General features: G+C 43.0%; 1 protein-coding gene across 1 annotated transcript; it reads left to right on the top strand.

The window, feature by feature from the left end:
- The first annotated feature begins 8,954 nt into the window (after positions 1 to 8,954).
- Positions 8,955 to 12,455, top strand: LOC131082997 (zinc finger protein 41-like). Its single transcript, XM_058023276.1, has 4 exons — positions 8,955 to 9,417; positions 11,484 to 11,557; positions 11,615 to 11,864; positions 12,439 to 12,455. The coding sequence occupies exons 1-4, from the start codon at positions 8,955 to 8,957 to the stop codon at positions 12,453 to 12,455; spliced, it is 804 nt and encodes a 267-aa protein (XP_057879259.1).
- The last annotated feature ends 2,845 nt before the right edge of the window (positions 12,456 to 15,300 follow it).

Genomic DNA, 15,300 nt, shown 5'->3' with positions numbered 1-15,300 from the left:
TTGCTGAAGGAAACAGCTGCAGAAAAGCTACTCAGCCCCAGAAAAACAGCAGGAGTTGTTTGGGTTGGAAAAACAGAGCTGTTGCAGAGGGTGTCTGCTCTTCTGGACACCTTTCATAGCCCACACAGCCAGCAGCTGGCTCCAGAGCTCTGGCCTTTCTTGGAGCAGATCAAGCTGTTTGTTTTAACACACATGTAACATGAAAGGGAACTTGAATCCTTAATCCATTTTTTTGTGGCCTGAAATGTTTCCAGCTGATTGTCTGACGCACAGACGTATTTCAGAAAGCCTCAGTGTGGGGGCTGATGTGTGGCAGTGGCCCTTGAGTGCCAGTTGTAACTGTCATCATGGGGAGCTGGGCCTAAGAACTTGTTTTCACCTCAAACAGTGGCTGATGTTCAAAGGTTTACTTTGTGCTCCTCAGTGGATTTGTTTGTGCTCTGAAGAAACCCAAGCCTTGGGGAAGATATCTGAAAGAAAAAACTGAGTATCATTTCACCATCAGCAACAGGCAGAAGCTTGCAATTAACAAGTATCTTTTTTTTTTAATTAAATGGTGATAACAAAACAAACAAACCACAACAAATCCCGACAAATAATCTGTGTTTTAACTGCCTTTTGAACAACAACCAAAGCTGTTTATTGTCAGCATGTCTGTTACTAAAAAAATTAAATTTCTTACCCCTCCACCCTCCTCTGTTCTATGTTAAGAAACAATTTTTCCTCAGTAGGGAGGGAGAGCTAACAGACCCACTGATAAATTACAGGTTGTTGTCTCATTACCCAGCTCCTGCAGAAATGTGTTCTTTTACATTTTCTAAGGAAACATGAGTACATCTGCCTGTGTGTACAGCTGCATCTTCCAGCACCAGACAACATGGTAAAAGCTGTGGAGCTCATCCTGAAATGCGAGGCTGTGCTTGTTTGGAGTGCCCTGTTCCACTTCAGTTTACCACAAAAGATTAACCGTCGTGTAAAAGGAACCTAACCTGTAGCTGTTAATCAAGTCATTATCATGAATAAGCAACTGTGAAAAGAGGGAGGGGGCATCCTTTTGTTTGTAAATAAGCTACAGCTTCATGGTTGAAAGCATGCTGTTGTTCTTCCAGCATTGACTACCGCTGAAAGCAAGGATGAACATTCAGTACAACTTTAGTACAATTGGACCCCTTATTCTAGCAGAGAGCAAATAACATTCCCCAGAAGGTAAGTGGTGAACACCCCATTACATGATGCTAAATATTGGTATGAAGGTGGTACAGATTTACTTAAAGAGAATTAAAATCCAGAAAATAAAGCGTATTTGGGGAATAATTAAAGATGTACTATCCCACTTTTCTCTATTGCTTAAAAGCTAGCTGTGAATTGTTTTTTCAGAGGAGTATGAAGCCACTTAGAAAAGGTTTCTTGTCCTTATATGATCTTGGCTGACCCCAGTTTATAGTAAAATATTTACTCTTCCACCGTCCAGAGTTTCTACAGTTCTATCTGCTATTTCTATCCTCTTGTTAGCTATGAGACAATTTCCTGTTATAAATCTTAATTACAGAGTTTCTAATGTTAAGGTGTAACCTTTTGAGCTCTCAAATCAGATAAAATGGTCAAACCACAAATTGTGTGAACCTCAGCTGTAAAATTGTTAATATGATGTTTATGTTATTTGAAACATTTAATAAAACAAAATATTTTAAAGCTATGGTCATTTTGCATTGCTTGGTTTGCTAGAGGAGGTGGTTACTTGCTGGCCATTGCAGTTGAGCAGAGGCTGCCTCTCCAGCACATCTGCCCACATCTGCAGCACAGCTGTCAGTGGAACGGCAGCCCCACCTACAGGAGAGAAACACATTCTAAAGGCTGCAGTAGTGAGACTTCAACCCCGATAGAGAAGACTGAAAGGTCCTACTGTGATGAGTGTCCTATGGAAACTCAGAGGGGCAGCAAAGAAAAATTGGGAGTAACCAGCCAATTTCCCCGAACAACATCCCATTTGTACCTGAGTATATTACCGCAAATTTTTCGTTTAAGTATAGAGACCTCACCTCATAATATTAGTTTTCTGTCAAGCAAGAGTAGATAATATCTAGTAATTATCTCTCACTTCCTTGCAATGTAGCATACTTCAATGAGTGGAAAAGACACAGCATTATCATGACCCTTTGCTTAATGAAAATTATTTCCAATCCTGAAATTCAGGGCATATATCAAAGATACCATTTTCATTTTGTTAGCAAATCTTTCCTTAAAATATAATTTTCCATTTTTAATATGTAAATGTGATCTTTATGGAGGAAAAAAAAAATTCCAGTAAGATGCATCAATGAACAAAAGCCATCAGTAAGAAAGTTCAAATTCTTTACAAGGAACAGATTTTAACATCAACCTGCATTCTTCAGTATTTAAGGGGTTTTTTCTGACATTCTAAACTGCCCAGTATTATCAAGGCAAATAATAAATAAATGAGGAAAATTGCATTAATTTTCATATTTTAAGGGAAGCAGAAATAGGGGGGGAAGAAAATGATGTAAAGTAGGATAAATCCTTAGCTGATAATACCACAGGTCACACAGAATAAGCACCAGGTCTCAAGGGAAGGCATCCCAGCCAATTTTCCCCATCTCCCTCAGTTAACGACAACTGGTGTTCATTAAGAACTGAGCCCACAGGTCCCGGTTCCTAACTCCCAGGATTATTTGGCTGTGAAATGTGCTGTGGATAAATTGGATTTCTGGACTCACACCCTACCTATGGAATGGATACCACAGCAGTGGAAGCTGAATTAACCCAGAACCCATCCAGAGCCAGGAGAGGGCCACACATACTCATATACTTCTCTTGCCACAGTTGCCTTGATGATACAAATTCCTGCAGCTGCCTGCACTGCAGTCTCAGGGGTGACTTGCTCCTTCCAGGGAAGCAGCAAATAACACCCAGTCCCAAATGAAAAAGCCACAACAGGAGCGCACAGCAAAAGAAATGCATCTTCTGTAAAAGAAGATTAGGCAAGAGGGGATCAAGACAATAGCTCTGGAGCTGCCAATGTGATCCAACTTTTCCCAGTCTTCCCTGAACAAGGTATGGAGAGAGCTTTGCAGAGGGCCTTCAAACAGGAATTCCCACCTCAGCTTGTGCCCTGACTTTGTATTTCTAATTCAGTTCTCACTGCAAGCTCTTTCTCTCTGTTATGTTTGCCCAATTATCCCATCATAAAAAAACCCAAACAATATTTGATATAGCAGCAATTTTAATTGAATAGTTTAGAAAATATATATTGAAAATATTATTTGATTAAAAATAAGGGATAATTTGGTTCCAATAATAGCGCGTAAGCAAAAGATAACCGCGGGGTACGGAGTGCAGGGCTCTTGGACCCTTGTCACCTCACGTACAAGCTTGCCAAATGAAGATTCTCCCCTTCTATGCCATATGTCAATGTCATCTCCTCCCATTTTCGATTCATCACACTTCTAACTCTGCCCTCATCACCACCACTCGGTTTGGTGGTCGCACAAGTCTTTGGGGGTTGTCACTGATGAAGGCTCTCCTCTTCCTCTTTGTCCTTTAATTCACCTTTGGGTTACACATGCGTACCAAGCCAGTATAATGTAAGCCAAAACTAACATATTACTACATTTTAGTATCAAAGCAATAAATCTCTTATAGCTGGCATTTTCCTGGGACACAACCAGACTTTTCCTTCTTTCTGTTAATTTTTAGTAACTGTTATCTCTTGCTTTTTCCTCCTGTCCTTGAACATCTGCTGGGAGGGGGGGGTGGAGCCCCTCCTCTCCTTTTCTTCTTTGGCATTACAACTTTTAACTGTTTTATTATTTCCAAATATTAATTACTATATTGAGTATTGTTTCAATTTTATCAGCACGAATCATACTTATTTACCACATCTCCAACTGGAATTCACAACCACTCTACAGAATACAAACCTTTGAGAACCACTGGCTTAATGAAACATAATTCATTGGATTAAACCTATAAAAACTGGCCAGAGAAAATCAGGGCTGGTGAAAATGCCAGCAAAAATGTTTGTAGAAAGAGGTTGTAAGTGTATTTGGATCAGTAAATGGGCAAGATCTGAGACACACAATGACTGATATTTTGTTGCTGATAACACAGGTCCTCTGCCACTAACATTTGTCACCAAGTATTTGCTGGGCAAGACACTGAAGAGCCCTCAAAATTCAGACCACTGGTAGTGCCTCTGGCAGTTAGGTTTTTTGACCAGAAACTAATAGAAGGTTTATAGCATGGCACAGTCTTGCAGAGAGAGGCAGGTGAATTTAAATGTATCTTTCTCTTTGCCTCAGGCTTTTAGAAATAGAGGCATTGTGGAACTTGAGTAACTAATGAAAAATTTAAAGCTACAGACAGTAAAAAACACAACTGTAACTGCCGAGTAATAAATAAAACTGGCTGCTTGAAAGTGTGAACAGCATTAACGTAATGACTGTGTTTATGCAACACTGAGTTTAAGGGAAAATTGTGTCCTTTCTTCACAATGCATGATTATTGATCATTTTAGCACATTTTGTTACTCCCCCCCAGCTGAGGGTGATGTGACAGTTGGTCTGGGAAAAAAGAAATGTTAGCTGCCCATGGAAAGTTTGCTACCACTTAACACCCTAACCCTAACCCTAGCCCTAACGGTCTGCCGGGAAGGACATGCCAAAAAAAACCACTAAGATTGAGTCAGCAAGTGCAAATTCAGCAATGAGCAGGCTAATGAGGTAAATTAGCTTGAAAAGGCAAGTGAGGCAAAAGTTTGGTACTCTGCAGTCAAAGCTGGGAGAGAGGATGTGAGTTTAGGCATCCAATAGATGACAGTCCCAGTGGTGGGATAAAAGCAACAGTTACATTATTTCATTCATTCTATAATCTTTGGCATTAGGGTGAAATTAATATTTCCAGAAAAAAAATTAAATTGTTTTCCTAGTCTTCATTTTCATAATGACTGGCGAAATAGAATGTGAAAGCAAGCAAAGGAATTAGCTAGAATTTATTATGCAGTAAATTCCAACTAGTGTCTATTAGTATTTCTTCTAATTAAGATTCTGTTTGGCCTTAGAAAGCAAAAAATCAATCAATACAAAATGGTAAATATATTTTGGTATGTAAACCAAGAATTTATCTGCTGAGAAGGTTTTGTTTACAGTTTGCTCTAGTACAGCATTTGGCATTTTATTTGGAAGTGCTGTGTCCTGTGATGAGTATGGATTTGAAATATTGATAAGTTTTGCTTATTTCCTTGGGAGGTCTTTCCAACATCAGTGATCCTCTGGTAAGTGTGAAATACAAGGATTTTACCTTATCAGAAGTTAGACAAAATACTGAGAGAAAAGATCCCAGGCACCATCCACTACCCCAGGACACAAAAAGGAAGTAAAAATCCTGTTCCTCACTTCTGCTGAAGAGATGGTGAGAAATGGATACCCACCACAAAAAAAAGGACTGTATTTCCACAAGTTGGTTGTCTGCAGACTCAGAGAACCAGCAGTAAGATCCTAATGCAGGAAAATCCCCCGGAGAACAGCTTGTGGGAAGATGGACACAAATGTCCTTTAAGGAACTGCTAAAGAAATGTCTTGTCTCCAAGAAAGGGAAAAAAAAAGGTTAAGAGAGTAAATTTGACAAGCCACAAATTTCTCTACTGGTTGGAAATCATGAACGGGAATGGCACAGGAGGTGACAAGTAGGTCAGATTACATAAAATAATGTATTAATATAAATAAATAAAGCACAGCCAAACAACTAAGTAACTGGAACACAGAACAGTCCAGAAACATTCTATAAGATTATTGACTGGAAGACAACAGAAAAAAAAACCCAAACAAAAAAATCTGTGTCTTTGCTAGAAAGATTAGTATAATTTATGTAATGAACATAAGATCGCCATCAAAAGGGTAAGAACTCAGAGCAGACAGAGAAGAAGTTACAGAGTGCTTAACATAGATTTTTTACTGTCACCTGTAGGCTAGAGCAAGCTGAGGTAGGCTGGTAGATATCCTGGAGAGCTCAGGTAAGATGGACAAAATTGCACAAGACAAAGGAAATACAAGAGGACAAGAATGTGGGAATTATTTTTAGTGAGCCTGACTTCAGTAAAAGAACAATACTCAGCAGTCACACAGCAGTTAAAAAGGAAAAGAATAATAGTGTGGAATTCCAAAGGCAAATTATGTCACATCAAATTTTCTCTTACAATAGAGTGAGAGGTATTGTTCAAAGCAGAAGAGTTGGAGATGGCTTACAGTTTGTGCTTTAAGAGGTTTTTATCTCACATGATCATTGTCACAAATAAGTTGAGGCAAGAACACTGCAAAATTAATGGAAAACCTGACAGAAAATCACAATACTTACTTGCAATTCAGTGTTAACCTGGGAAATTATATTATGTGTAACCCCAGATGAGAGGATTCAATAGATTCATTAAGGAGCTGAATGCTGGGATAGAGAGTAGACTCTTTAAAACCTTGATGTCAGGGTGAGAAGGCTGTGAACAGTGCAGGGGACAGGGCTAGTTAGAACTCAGAATATTAAATTGAAACTCAAGGCTCCTACTTAAGTAAGTGAAAATTATGTCTTTCAAATTAAAAATACTTGCATGGACATCTAACATGGACTTGTCTAATTTGAGACAGTCTTGAAAGAAATTTATATAAATGATTCTTAATAGTTTCCCAAACTCAAGAATTTTAAATTATAAAATTATAAAATGCCATAGCTATGTGTTCTAACCTACTCATGTATTATAACAAGCTCTTTATTACTTGCACACTATTTTTGCATGAAGACCCACTGCTTTCTTTAGTGAACTTGAGGGACAAATGAGAAAACTCTTCACCATCTTTTTTGCACCTTTATTACCTGGTGGTCTTACAAGCTGTCATGCCACACAGTTCAAGCTCTGCTGAGCCAAGAAAATAATTCATTTCTTAATTCATTTTTTCTATGACACCCATCACTTCGATGTCTATAGGCAGATTCATTTAGATAGTGGGAATATTATTCTTTCACCAACTTCCAATATGTTGAAGTCGGTGAATCCAGGCTTCCATTTTTCCTTGCAGGGAAGAACAGACCTTGCTGGAGTGTGATTTATTAGGATGCTGCATAAACGTCTTTGACAACCAACAGCATCTAATGCAACAAGCTCATTCACATCTATATCATGGATTCTGAAGGCCAGGGAAAATAATCCTGTTTATTGCAAAATACTGGCTGGTACTGTGGATGGGATACCTCTACCCTCCAAAGCACACAACTGCAGAAAGGGAAAAGTGCAACCTGCTTAATGAGCAGCACCTGAAACTGCCCTAAAACAAGGTCACATCATCGAATCACAGAATATCACGAGTTGGGAGGGACCCGCAAGGATCATGGAATCTGGCTCTTCCCAAACCAAAATTAATCCTGACAAATAAGGGGAAATGGTCTGAAAACCAGAAGTTAAACAAAAGAATCACCTTTGTTTAGAGCAGCACCAAGGAGTGGCTACTACTGAAAGCACATGGGACTTAAACCTGTGCCTTTAGCTGCAGGATATCACGGTCAAAGAGCTGCTCCATAGCCCTGGTGTGTGTGAGCAGAGAGGTGCCCTGGTGTGTGTGAGCAGAGAGGTCTGAAAGGAGCAGCCATGATCCCACAGGGCAGAAAAGGGCTGGCACAGCAAAGGAGGGCTTCTGAAACTGGGAAATACAGACTGTGAGTCCCTCCACAATCCTTTAAACAACTTCATTAACAACTGCCGTGAGCCAAAAGGACACAGCTGGAAAGCCACCACTGGCCCAGAGGTCTTGTCTTAGGAGTTTCTTATCTCTAACAGTCCCTAGGATCTGTTAATAAACCAGATATTTAATGTTCCCTGAACAAATTTAGAGCACGTCCCCTATGAGAAAACACTGAGAGAATTGGGATTGTTCAGCCTGGAGGAGTGAACCTATGGAGTGACCTAATTGTGATTTCCAGGACCTAAAGGGAGGCTGCAGGAAAGACGTAGAGAGATTCTGGACAAGGACCTGGAGTGACAGGACAAGAGGGAATGGCTTCACACTGATAGAGAGCAGGTTTAGATTGGATATTGGTAAGAAATTCTTCCCTGTAAGGGTAGTGAGGTCCTGGCACAGGTTGCAACCACACAAAAGGGAGGGGAAAATTGAAGGGAGAACAGAAAAACAAAACCAAACTGGAACAATGAAATTACATGTCGAAAGAGCTGTAAATCTCAACAGAACTTCTCCCCACCTGTCTTGGTTTGAAAAGACAGGTGTCAGCTAAGGAAGGCAGGAGCCTGTCTTGAAATGAAAAATGTAAACCCTCTTCCTCGAATATTTTTGAAATTAAGGGGCTTTTCAGTCAAAGATATGGGAGTAGGAATTACAGTTCTTTATTAGGAAAATAAAAAATGCAGTAATGCAAAACAACACTGACAGAGTCAGAATATGACCTGACACCCTATTGGTCAGGGTGCTGGTAGCAGTCTGATTAAATGGTGGCTGCAGTCCTCCTAGAGTGACAGGAGTGGTTCTGTTGAAGAAATGATCCTGTAGAAGAGTGTAGTTTTCCTCTGAAGGGCTAGTGGTGGTGTAGATGGGTCTGGTCTTCCTCTGGGAATCCAGGGCAAAAGAAAGCTGCTCGTCTGGGAATCCAGTGGGAAAATGCTGCCTGTGGTGTTTCAAGTGTCAGATTCTATCCAGGTAGGAATGCTTGGCTCCTCCCACTGGGTGGAGTATCTCACAATGGGATGATGTGATTTTACCAGTAATGCAGTGAGACTGGATGGCCCATTAACAGATGATAACTGCCCCACCTGGACAGCAACACAACACACATCCCTGGTCACATCTTCTATTGCAACCTAAGAAGCATCCGGATGCAATCCTGTGTGTTCTGGGATGACACCACTTCAGCAGAGGGGTAGGACGATGACCATTCCGTGACTTACCATGCCAAGCTGCAACCCCTGCCAGCTCAGCCTTCTGGTGCCCAGCGGGGCCACGGAGCCCCGCGGACGCTCCGTGCGGGGGAACCCAGCAAGCAAACGTGGCCGGAGCGCCGGGCTGGAACTGCGCGGGGCAGCGGAGGAAGAGCTCCCGCCGCATTTCCAGGGGCTTGCGATGCCGAAGGGCGAACCCGAGGAGCGCCCGGTGCTCCCGCGGGGCGAGGGGAGCGGAACTGACCCCCCGGCCGGGTCTCAGCCCCGGGCAGGAGCGCTGGGCTGTGCCGGGAAGAGCCGGCGGCCCCGGGAAGCAGCAGGGCCGGGGCGAGGCGAGGGGCCAGCAGAGCAGACCCGGGGCTCGGGAGAGGGCGGAGCGGAGCCGCGGGAGGGGAGAAGCGCCCGCGGGCCGGGATTTAGAGCGTGGCAGGAAACACGTTGTGAGGTGAATGAGAAGGCCCTGTCGCCTGAGGGTTGGTTGGTGCTTTCCAGGGAGACTGAGCTTGGAGAAAGGTGCTCCTTATCACGCTGGTTTCTGGATGAAGCTCACGGCTCACCCAGCTTCAGGTGTTTGTGCAGGGCTGCCCTCGCTGTCCCGGGGGGCTCAGTGGCTCGGGCACGTTTGCGGCTCCTAGGCCGGGCAGTGCCAAAGCGTGCTGTACCAGCGTCTGTCCCTCCCCTTCTGCTCCCATCTGCTGGGAAAGGTTATACGTTCCTTGTCCTCTCCTCTTCTAGATGGAGCCAGCAATGGAGTCCATATTTTCCATTTTCCAGAGCCCCGGGAGGAGTGATAGTGCAGAATATCCAGGTGAGGTGTAAACTCTTCCTAGTTAAATCCTGCAGGGAAGCCTGGTGCCAGTATTCCATCCCCGGGATGCCATGCCAGGCCGAGGCAAGGCTGCAGTGGCATTCTGGGTTTCTTTCTGCTGAAGTTTTCTAGCATCTCCTCTAAAATAGGACAATACAGTTCATTAGGAGTGATGGGCAGCCAGCACACTCCCCTTTTCCAGGGTTTCTTACAGGCGAGGCGGATCTAAGGGAGTTGTGGAGCTGAATACAAAGTGTGTGAGTGCCTAGCTCTGGGTGTGTGTGAGAATGGAGGGTTCTGTGGTTCCCTGTCACTGTCAGGGACCTGCAAAGCTTTGGGGAACAGTCAGCCTCGTGGTTGTAGCGTCCGGAATGAGTGCTCCTTCCAGAGAGAACCTTCTTCATCCCTCTGGGAATAAGCTCTTCTTGGGTGTAATTCCTTGATATAAGAGAAAGAACTCCCTCTCTCAGCAAGTTTGCTTATTTTATTAGTGCTATTAACGTGTTGGTGGCCCTGTCAATGTAAACAGCATTTTGCCTCTTCAAGGACACATTATATAAGAACTTTATTCCTTTGTATCATAGAAATTGCCCTTCAGAGTTTTATCTTGAATGTAGAAAGCCTCATTTGGTTTTGTTAGTGGACTAAACAAACGTTTTTGTGTCAAATGTGTGAGTACTGTTTTAATGCTATATTCAGAAATGCCAATTGCTAAAGCTTCTGCTTGAATTAATAGTAAACACCTGAAGTTGCTTGCAAAAATCAACTTTGACCAACTGTCTATTAGGTGATCCTCATAATTCTGTTAGGGCTGAACAGCTGTACATCTAAGATCTACCCATCTGGATAAGATACATAGAGCTTACTGTGGGGTGTATGATGGTGCATATACCCTTGTGAAATAAACAGGTTGCACTCTTTAGGAAAGAAAGGGACATGTTTGAATGTTTGTGGTGTGTTTCTTCAAAATACAATTTATTTGGCTTGTCATTGCAAGGAAAGTAAATGTTGTGCTAGATCTTGCAATGGAAAGAGATTGTAATAGTTATTGGGAATAACTCCCAGTAGTAATTGGGAATTAGCTGATTTTTTTAATCAATAAAGATCCCTTTGATTTCTGATGCATAAATATGCAGTATCTTTATAGTACTTAAAGCTATTGCTGTGATAGAGAAGAAAACCTGGTGTGCCAGCCTGCAAAAGACATAATTTAACTGTTTTCTGGTAAATATGAACTAGCACAAGTGAGAACCTAAATCTCCCTGTTGCTAGTGAAGGTTGCATGGGCTCTTTTGTGCTGAAAGATTCCCACCCAAATGCCCAGCTTTGAAACAGTGTGTTAATGATAATTTAGCAGGCTGGAAAGCTTTTGAGCTAAGTCTGTGGGAACAAATAGCTAAAAGTAGATGTTTCGGACGTGTGAGATGCTTCAGCATGTTCCTTTCCTTCCTTCATCTTGGCAGTCTTTGTTTTGCCATTCCCTGAAGGAAAGAAGTACAAGGAAATGGGGAGAGGAAGGAAGAGAAGAGGAACATTTCTTACCTTTCTCTTCTTCCCTTTGCCACTTTTCTCCATCTCCTTGTCTCAGTCTTTAGAATTTCTGTTCCTCTTTGGGAAAAGGGAATCTGGTGTAAGCTGAAGGTAGGCCTGAGAAACTGAGTTATTTTACAAGGAGCAGCCTATCCGCCTCAAGGAAAGAGGACTGTTAAGATGGGTCTCCTACTCCATCAGGGGACTGCGTTTTGGGAGACAATGAGGAGGAGAGAAGCTTCCCTGAAGACCTTAAGCAAGAGGAGCTGCCTCAGGTACGTGAAGCCCAGAGCCCAGAGAGGGGGCCAGCCTGTGATGTTTCTCCTCATGAGCAAAGAGACTTTAGGAAGTTCACCCTTGATGCTGATGGCGAGACACTGCACTGTGAAGAGAAACCCTTCAAGTGTCCAGAATGTGGGAAGGGCTTCAAGGGGCACTGCAGGCTCCTGACCCACTTGCAAATCCACACAAGAGAGAAGGTGTTTGTGTGTGCAGAATGTGGGAAGAGCTTTGGCAGGAAGGCCAACCTGGTGGTTCACCAGAGAGTCCATACAGGGGAGAGGCCTTACAAGTGCAAGGAATGTGAGAAAACCTTCAGCCGTGCCTCAAGTCTCCTTGCTCACCACAAAACCCATCTGAAAAAGAAAATCTTTTCCTGCACTATGTGCAGAAAGAACTTCAGTGGGAACACAGCTCTGCTGCAGCATCAAAGAGTCCACACAGAGGAGAAGCCCTGTAGGCATTCAGAGCGTGGAAATAGCTTCAGTGTGAGCTCAAACTTCATCAGATACCAACATCTGAGAGAGAGACCCAGTGAACACACAGCAGGTAAATGAATTGTCTTTATTTCAAGTTACACAACATTTCAGAGGATACATAAAATATTCTGCTCTGTTTCTTCCTAAACAGTTCTCCCTCTTTGCTCTGAATATGAGTGTTGGGGGTTTGTTGATTTGGTTTTGTTACTTTTTTTTCCCCCATCTCTAATATTTATCTCTGCCATCTGAGGAAGTTACTTGAAAAAGCTGAAGTTGAAATTTAGGTGTTACCACAAAGATTGCCTGGCACCTTAGGCTCCCCAAAGCTCTCAGATCCCACTAATAATAAAGATCTCACTAACTCCAGCTTCATAATGTTGCCTGATGTCTAACCATAGATCTTCAGAAGATCTAAGCTCAGCCACCAAAATGCTAAGCTTAGGGAGATGTAAGGATTTTTGACTTGCAAAAGGCTGTAAGCAGTGCCTTGGTCATCTCTAGCAGCCAAATTTTGTTATATGTGGATATTGAAACCTAGTTTCTTGTTGTCTGCAGTGGGAAGCCTCTGGAATGTTCTTAGCACATCACAGGCTGACAGACAGTGGATTGTTTCAAGTAGGGAGTTTTCTGGATTTTGCAATATTTTATGTTCTAGTAGTGACCTGAAACTCAGGGATAAAAAAACTGGAGTTGTGGGGTGTTTTATCCTGTTGTTGTACCTTTATTTGTGAAGTCCCTTTATCCTTGGTCAAAAATACTTTAAGTTTTCATCTTGTGTCTTGCCTAGACACCCACAGAATTGTCGTGGGTGTTTGCATGAGAAGCAGGTGTGTTGTGTGTGAGGTTTTTCTTCGGTTTTTGTGGTTGGTTTGTTTGGAGTTGTTTTATTTGGTTTTGTTTGTTTGTTTCTTAAAAAAAAATCAACCCTGAGCCTTTCACCTTAACAATGGGAATAATGATGAAGTTATGTCATGGTTTGATGCTGGCGCAGTGCCAGTGCCCCCATGAAAATATATTCTCCCTGGTGTCTACTGTGAGATGTGACCAGGAATACAGCAAAGCAGGCTCCAACTTAGGAATAAAGAAGAAAAAACTTTATTAACCTACAACTACACATAGAAAGAAACACACACAGAACTCAGAATGAAAACCTTCCAAAAACATTCCTTCTCCCCCCACAAAATTTCCAATACATCCACCCCTCAGATCATCAACTCTCAGTCCATCACAAGCCTTTAGATAATCAATTCTCAGTTCATCAAGGAGAGAGGAGTCCCTCTTGTGCCATAAGCTTCCCCTGGAAACACAGTTGAGACCTCTTGTGTTTCCATGTCACACGTGGCACCGCCCAGAGATCATTTGACATCGTGACATCTTCCTTCCATGCCCAGTGCTCTCACCACTGCACATGGACCAGAGCTGCTTCTAGGGTTCCCCTTTTAAGGATGCTTTGCCCAGTTCCACTTTCCACAGTCTCTCACTTTCAGGACACCACTCCCCCCCAGATTCACCCTCTGGGGCCGAGGGGTCTCGAGAACAGAGATCTTCTTCTCCTTCCCTAAAGACGGAGGGCACCAGCACCCTCCTCACCCGTCATCTCTGTTCACATACTCCTTCACATCACATCACTGCACTCTCTTGGCTCCAAGCCATTGCCTCCCCCTAAATGCAGTCTCTGTGTCACAGGAAAAATGGTTCTGTCCATGGCTATACAAGAAAAGTCCAGCCAAAGGCCACTCCATCATCCCTCCCACCTAAGATTCTTCTCAACTTCTCTCGTGGCCCATTTCCTCTTATCTCAATCTCTCTTCTCATTCAACTCCAGGAGGATCCTCATTTGTAAGGTTTCCATCATCCAAGAAAACGGTAAAAAATCTCTGGCTCTGCCTGTCCAGAACTCCCACGCTGCCCTGCTGGGCACCTTCTTCCTTGGCTGGCTGTGCTATCAACTTTCAAGGTGGCACAGGCACCATCTCTCTCTCCCTCTCTCCCTCCCTACCTCACCCAGCCCATGGCTTCCCCTCCCCACCCAGCTCGCAGCTGGGCAGGGGCGCTCTGACCTCTTTCACCAAGGGAACCCAAGAGAGCCAAGAGAGCTTCCCCTGAGACTTTTCTGCTTTTAACCCCCTGTGTTTTCAGAGGCGTATCCATGTCCTCAGTGGCCACACCAGGTGCCAATATTCCAGTCTGAGCACCTATTGGTTTGACCACAACATCTCAAAAAAACTCACTTCCTTTTTGAACCAGGACAAGTTATAATCAGATTTGTGCTAGAATGGCAAAACTGAATTCTTAATGTAGGGTTTGAGGCCTCTCAGTCCATAGATACAGAGGAGTGGCCTAAGAAACCTAAGCATGGAACCTTACACTCCTAAACCTTGGTTTTTCTTCAGATGAGTTTATAATATATTCTTGAAGAAAAGTTTCATTTTTGCCCTTTCAGTTGGACACTGAGTAGTATCAGATTAGTCTAACACTGTATCTGCTTCTAAAGAAAGCATGCAAATACAAACATATTTTTTTACTAAATCTCAATTTCCCCTTTCCTTAGCAGATCCCTTGCTTCAGCTTTGCTTCCTCCTTCCCCTGTGCCCCACCTCAAAAAAAAAAAAGAAAAAAACAAAAAAAAAAAAAACAACCCTGTATCTACCTAATCTTTGGTTTTGGACCACCTGTGACTTGAATGAAATTTGAATTTTAAAATGTGGATGAGAGGAAGGGTTGTTGCTGAGCTGCCATGTTTGGAATGCAGACCTTGCAACTTTTGACTTGCAGTGTCTTCCTTTTAGATGCAAATCAACCTGAATTTACATCTCTGCATCAGAAAGGAGAGCATAGATGTGGTGCAGAGGAAAGGGAGATGGATCACTGGAATCTTGTTTCTCAAGAGTGTAAGTAGAAAAACACTTCTGAACTGCCTGTGTTTTTACATAGCAGGCATTAACATTCCTTTCTCTTTGTACAGTGAAGAAAATGAGGGAAAACATGGATATGCTTCTCCTGAATCAGCGAAGTCAGCTGCAGGTGCTTCAGGAAATTCAGAAGCAACTGAATATACTGCTCCCAGGCAATGCTCTCCTGAATTCCAACGTTTATAGCTTAGGACTCCTGCTACGACAGCAGGCAGCTGCTGCAGCATCCATTTCTTGCCCTCTTCGTAATCCCAGCAGTCTCCTCTCCTGTGAAGGTGCGGGTGCCTTGTCCTTTTCATCTGTCTCTGGAGCTCTGCCTTCACCTCAGCTCCCAGCTCAAAACCCTGT

Source organism: Melospiza georgiana, chromosome 4, assembly GCF_028018845.1.
Source record: "Melospiza georgiana isolate bMelGeo1 chromosome 4, bMelGeo1.pri, whole genome shotgun sequence".
NCBI classification, from domain to species: domain Eukaryota; kingdom Metazoa; phylum Chordata; class Aves; order Passeriformes; family Passerellidae; genus Melospiza; species Melospiza georgiana.
The sequence above is the reverse complement of the archived record's forward strand: the minus strand, read 5'-3'. Positions and strand labels throughout refer to the sequence as shown.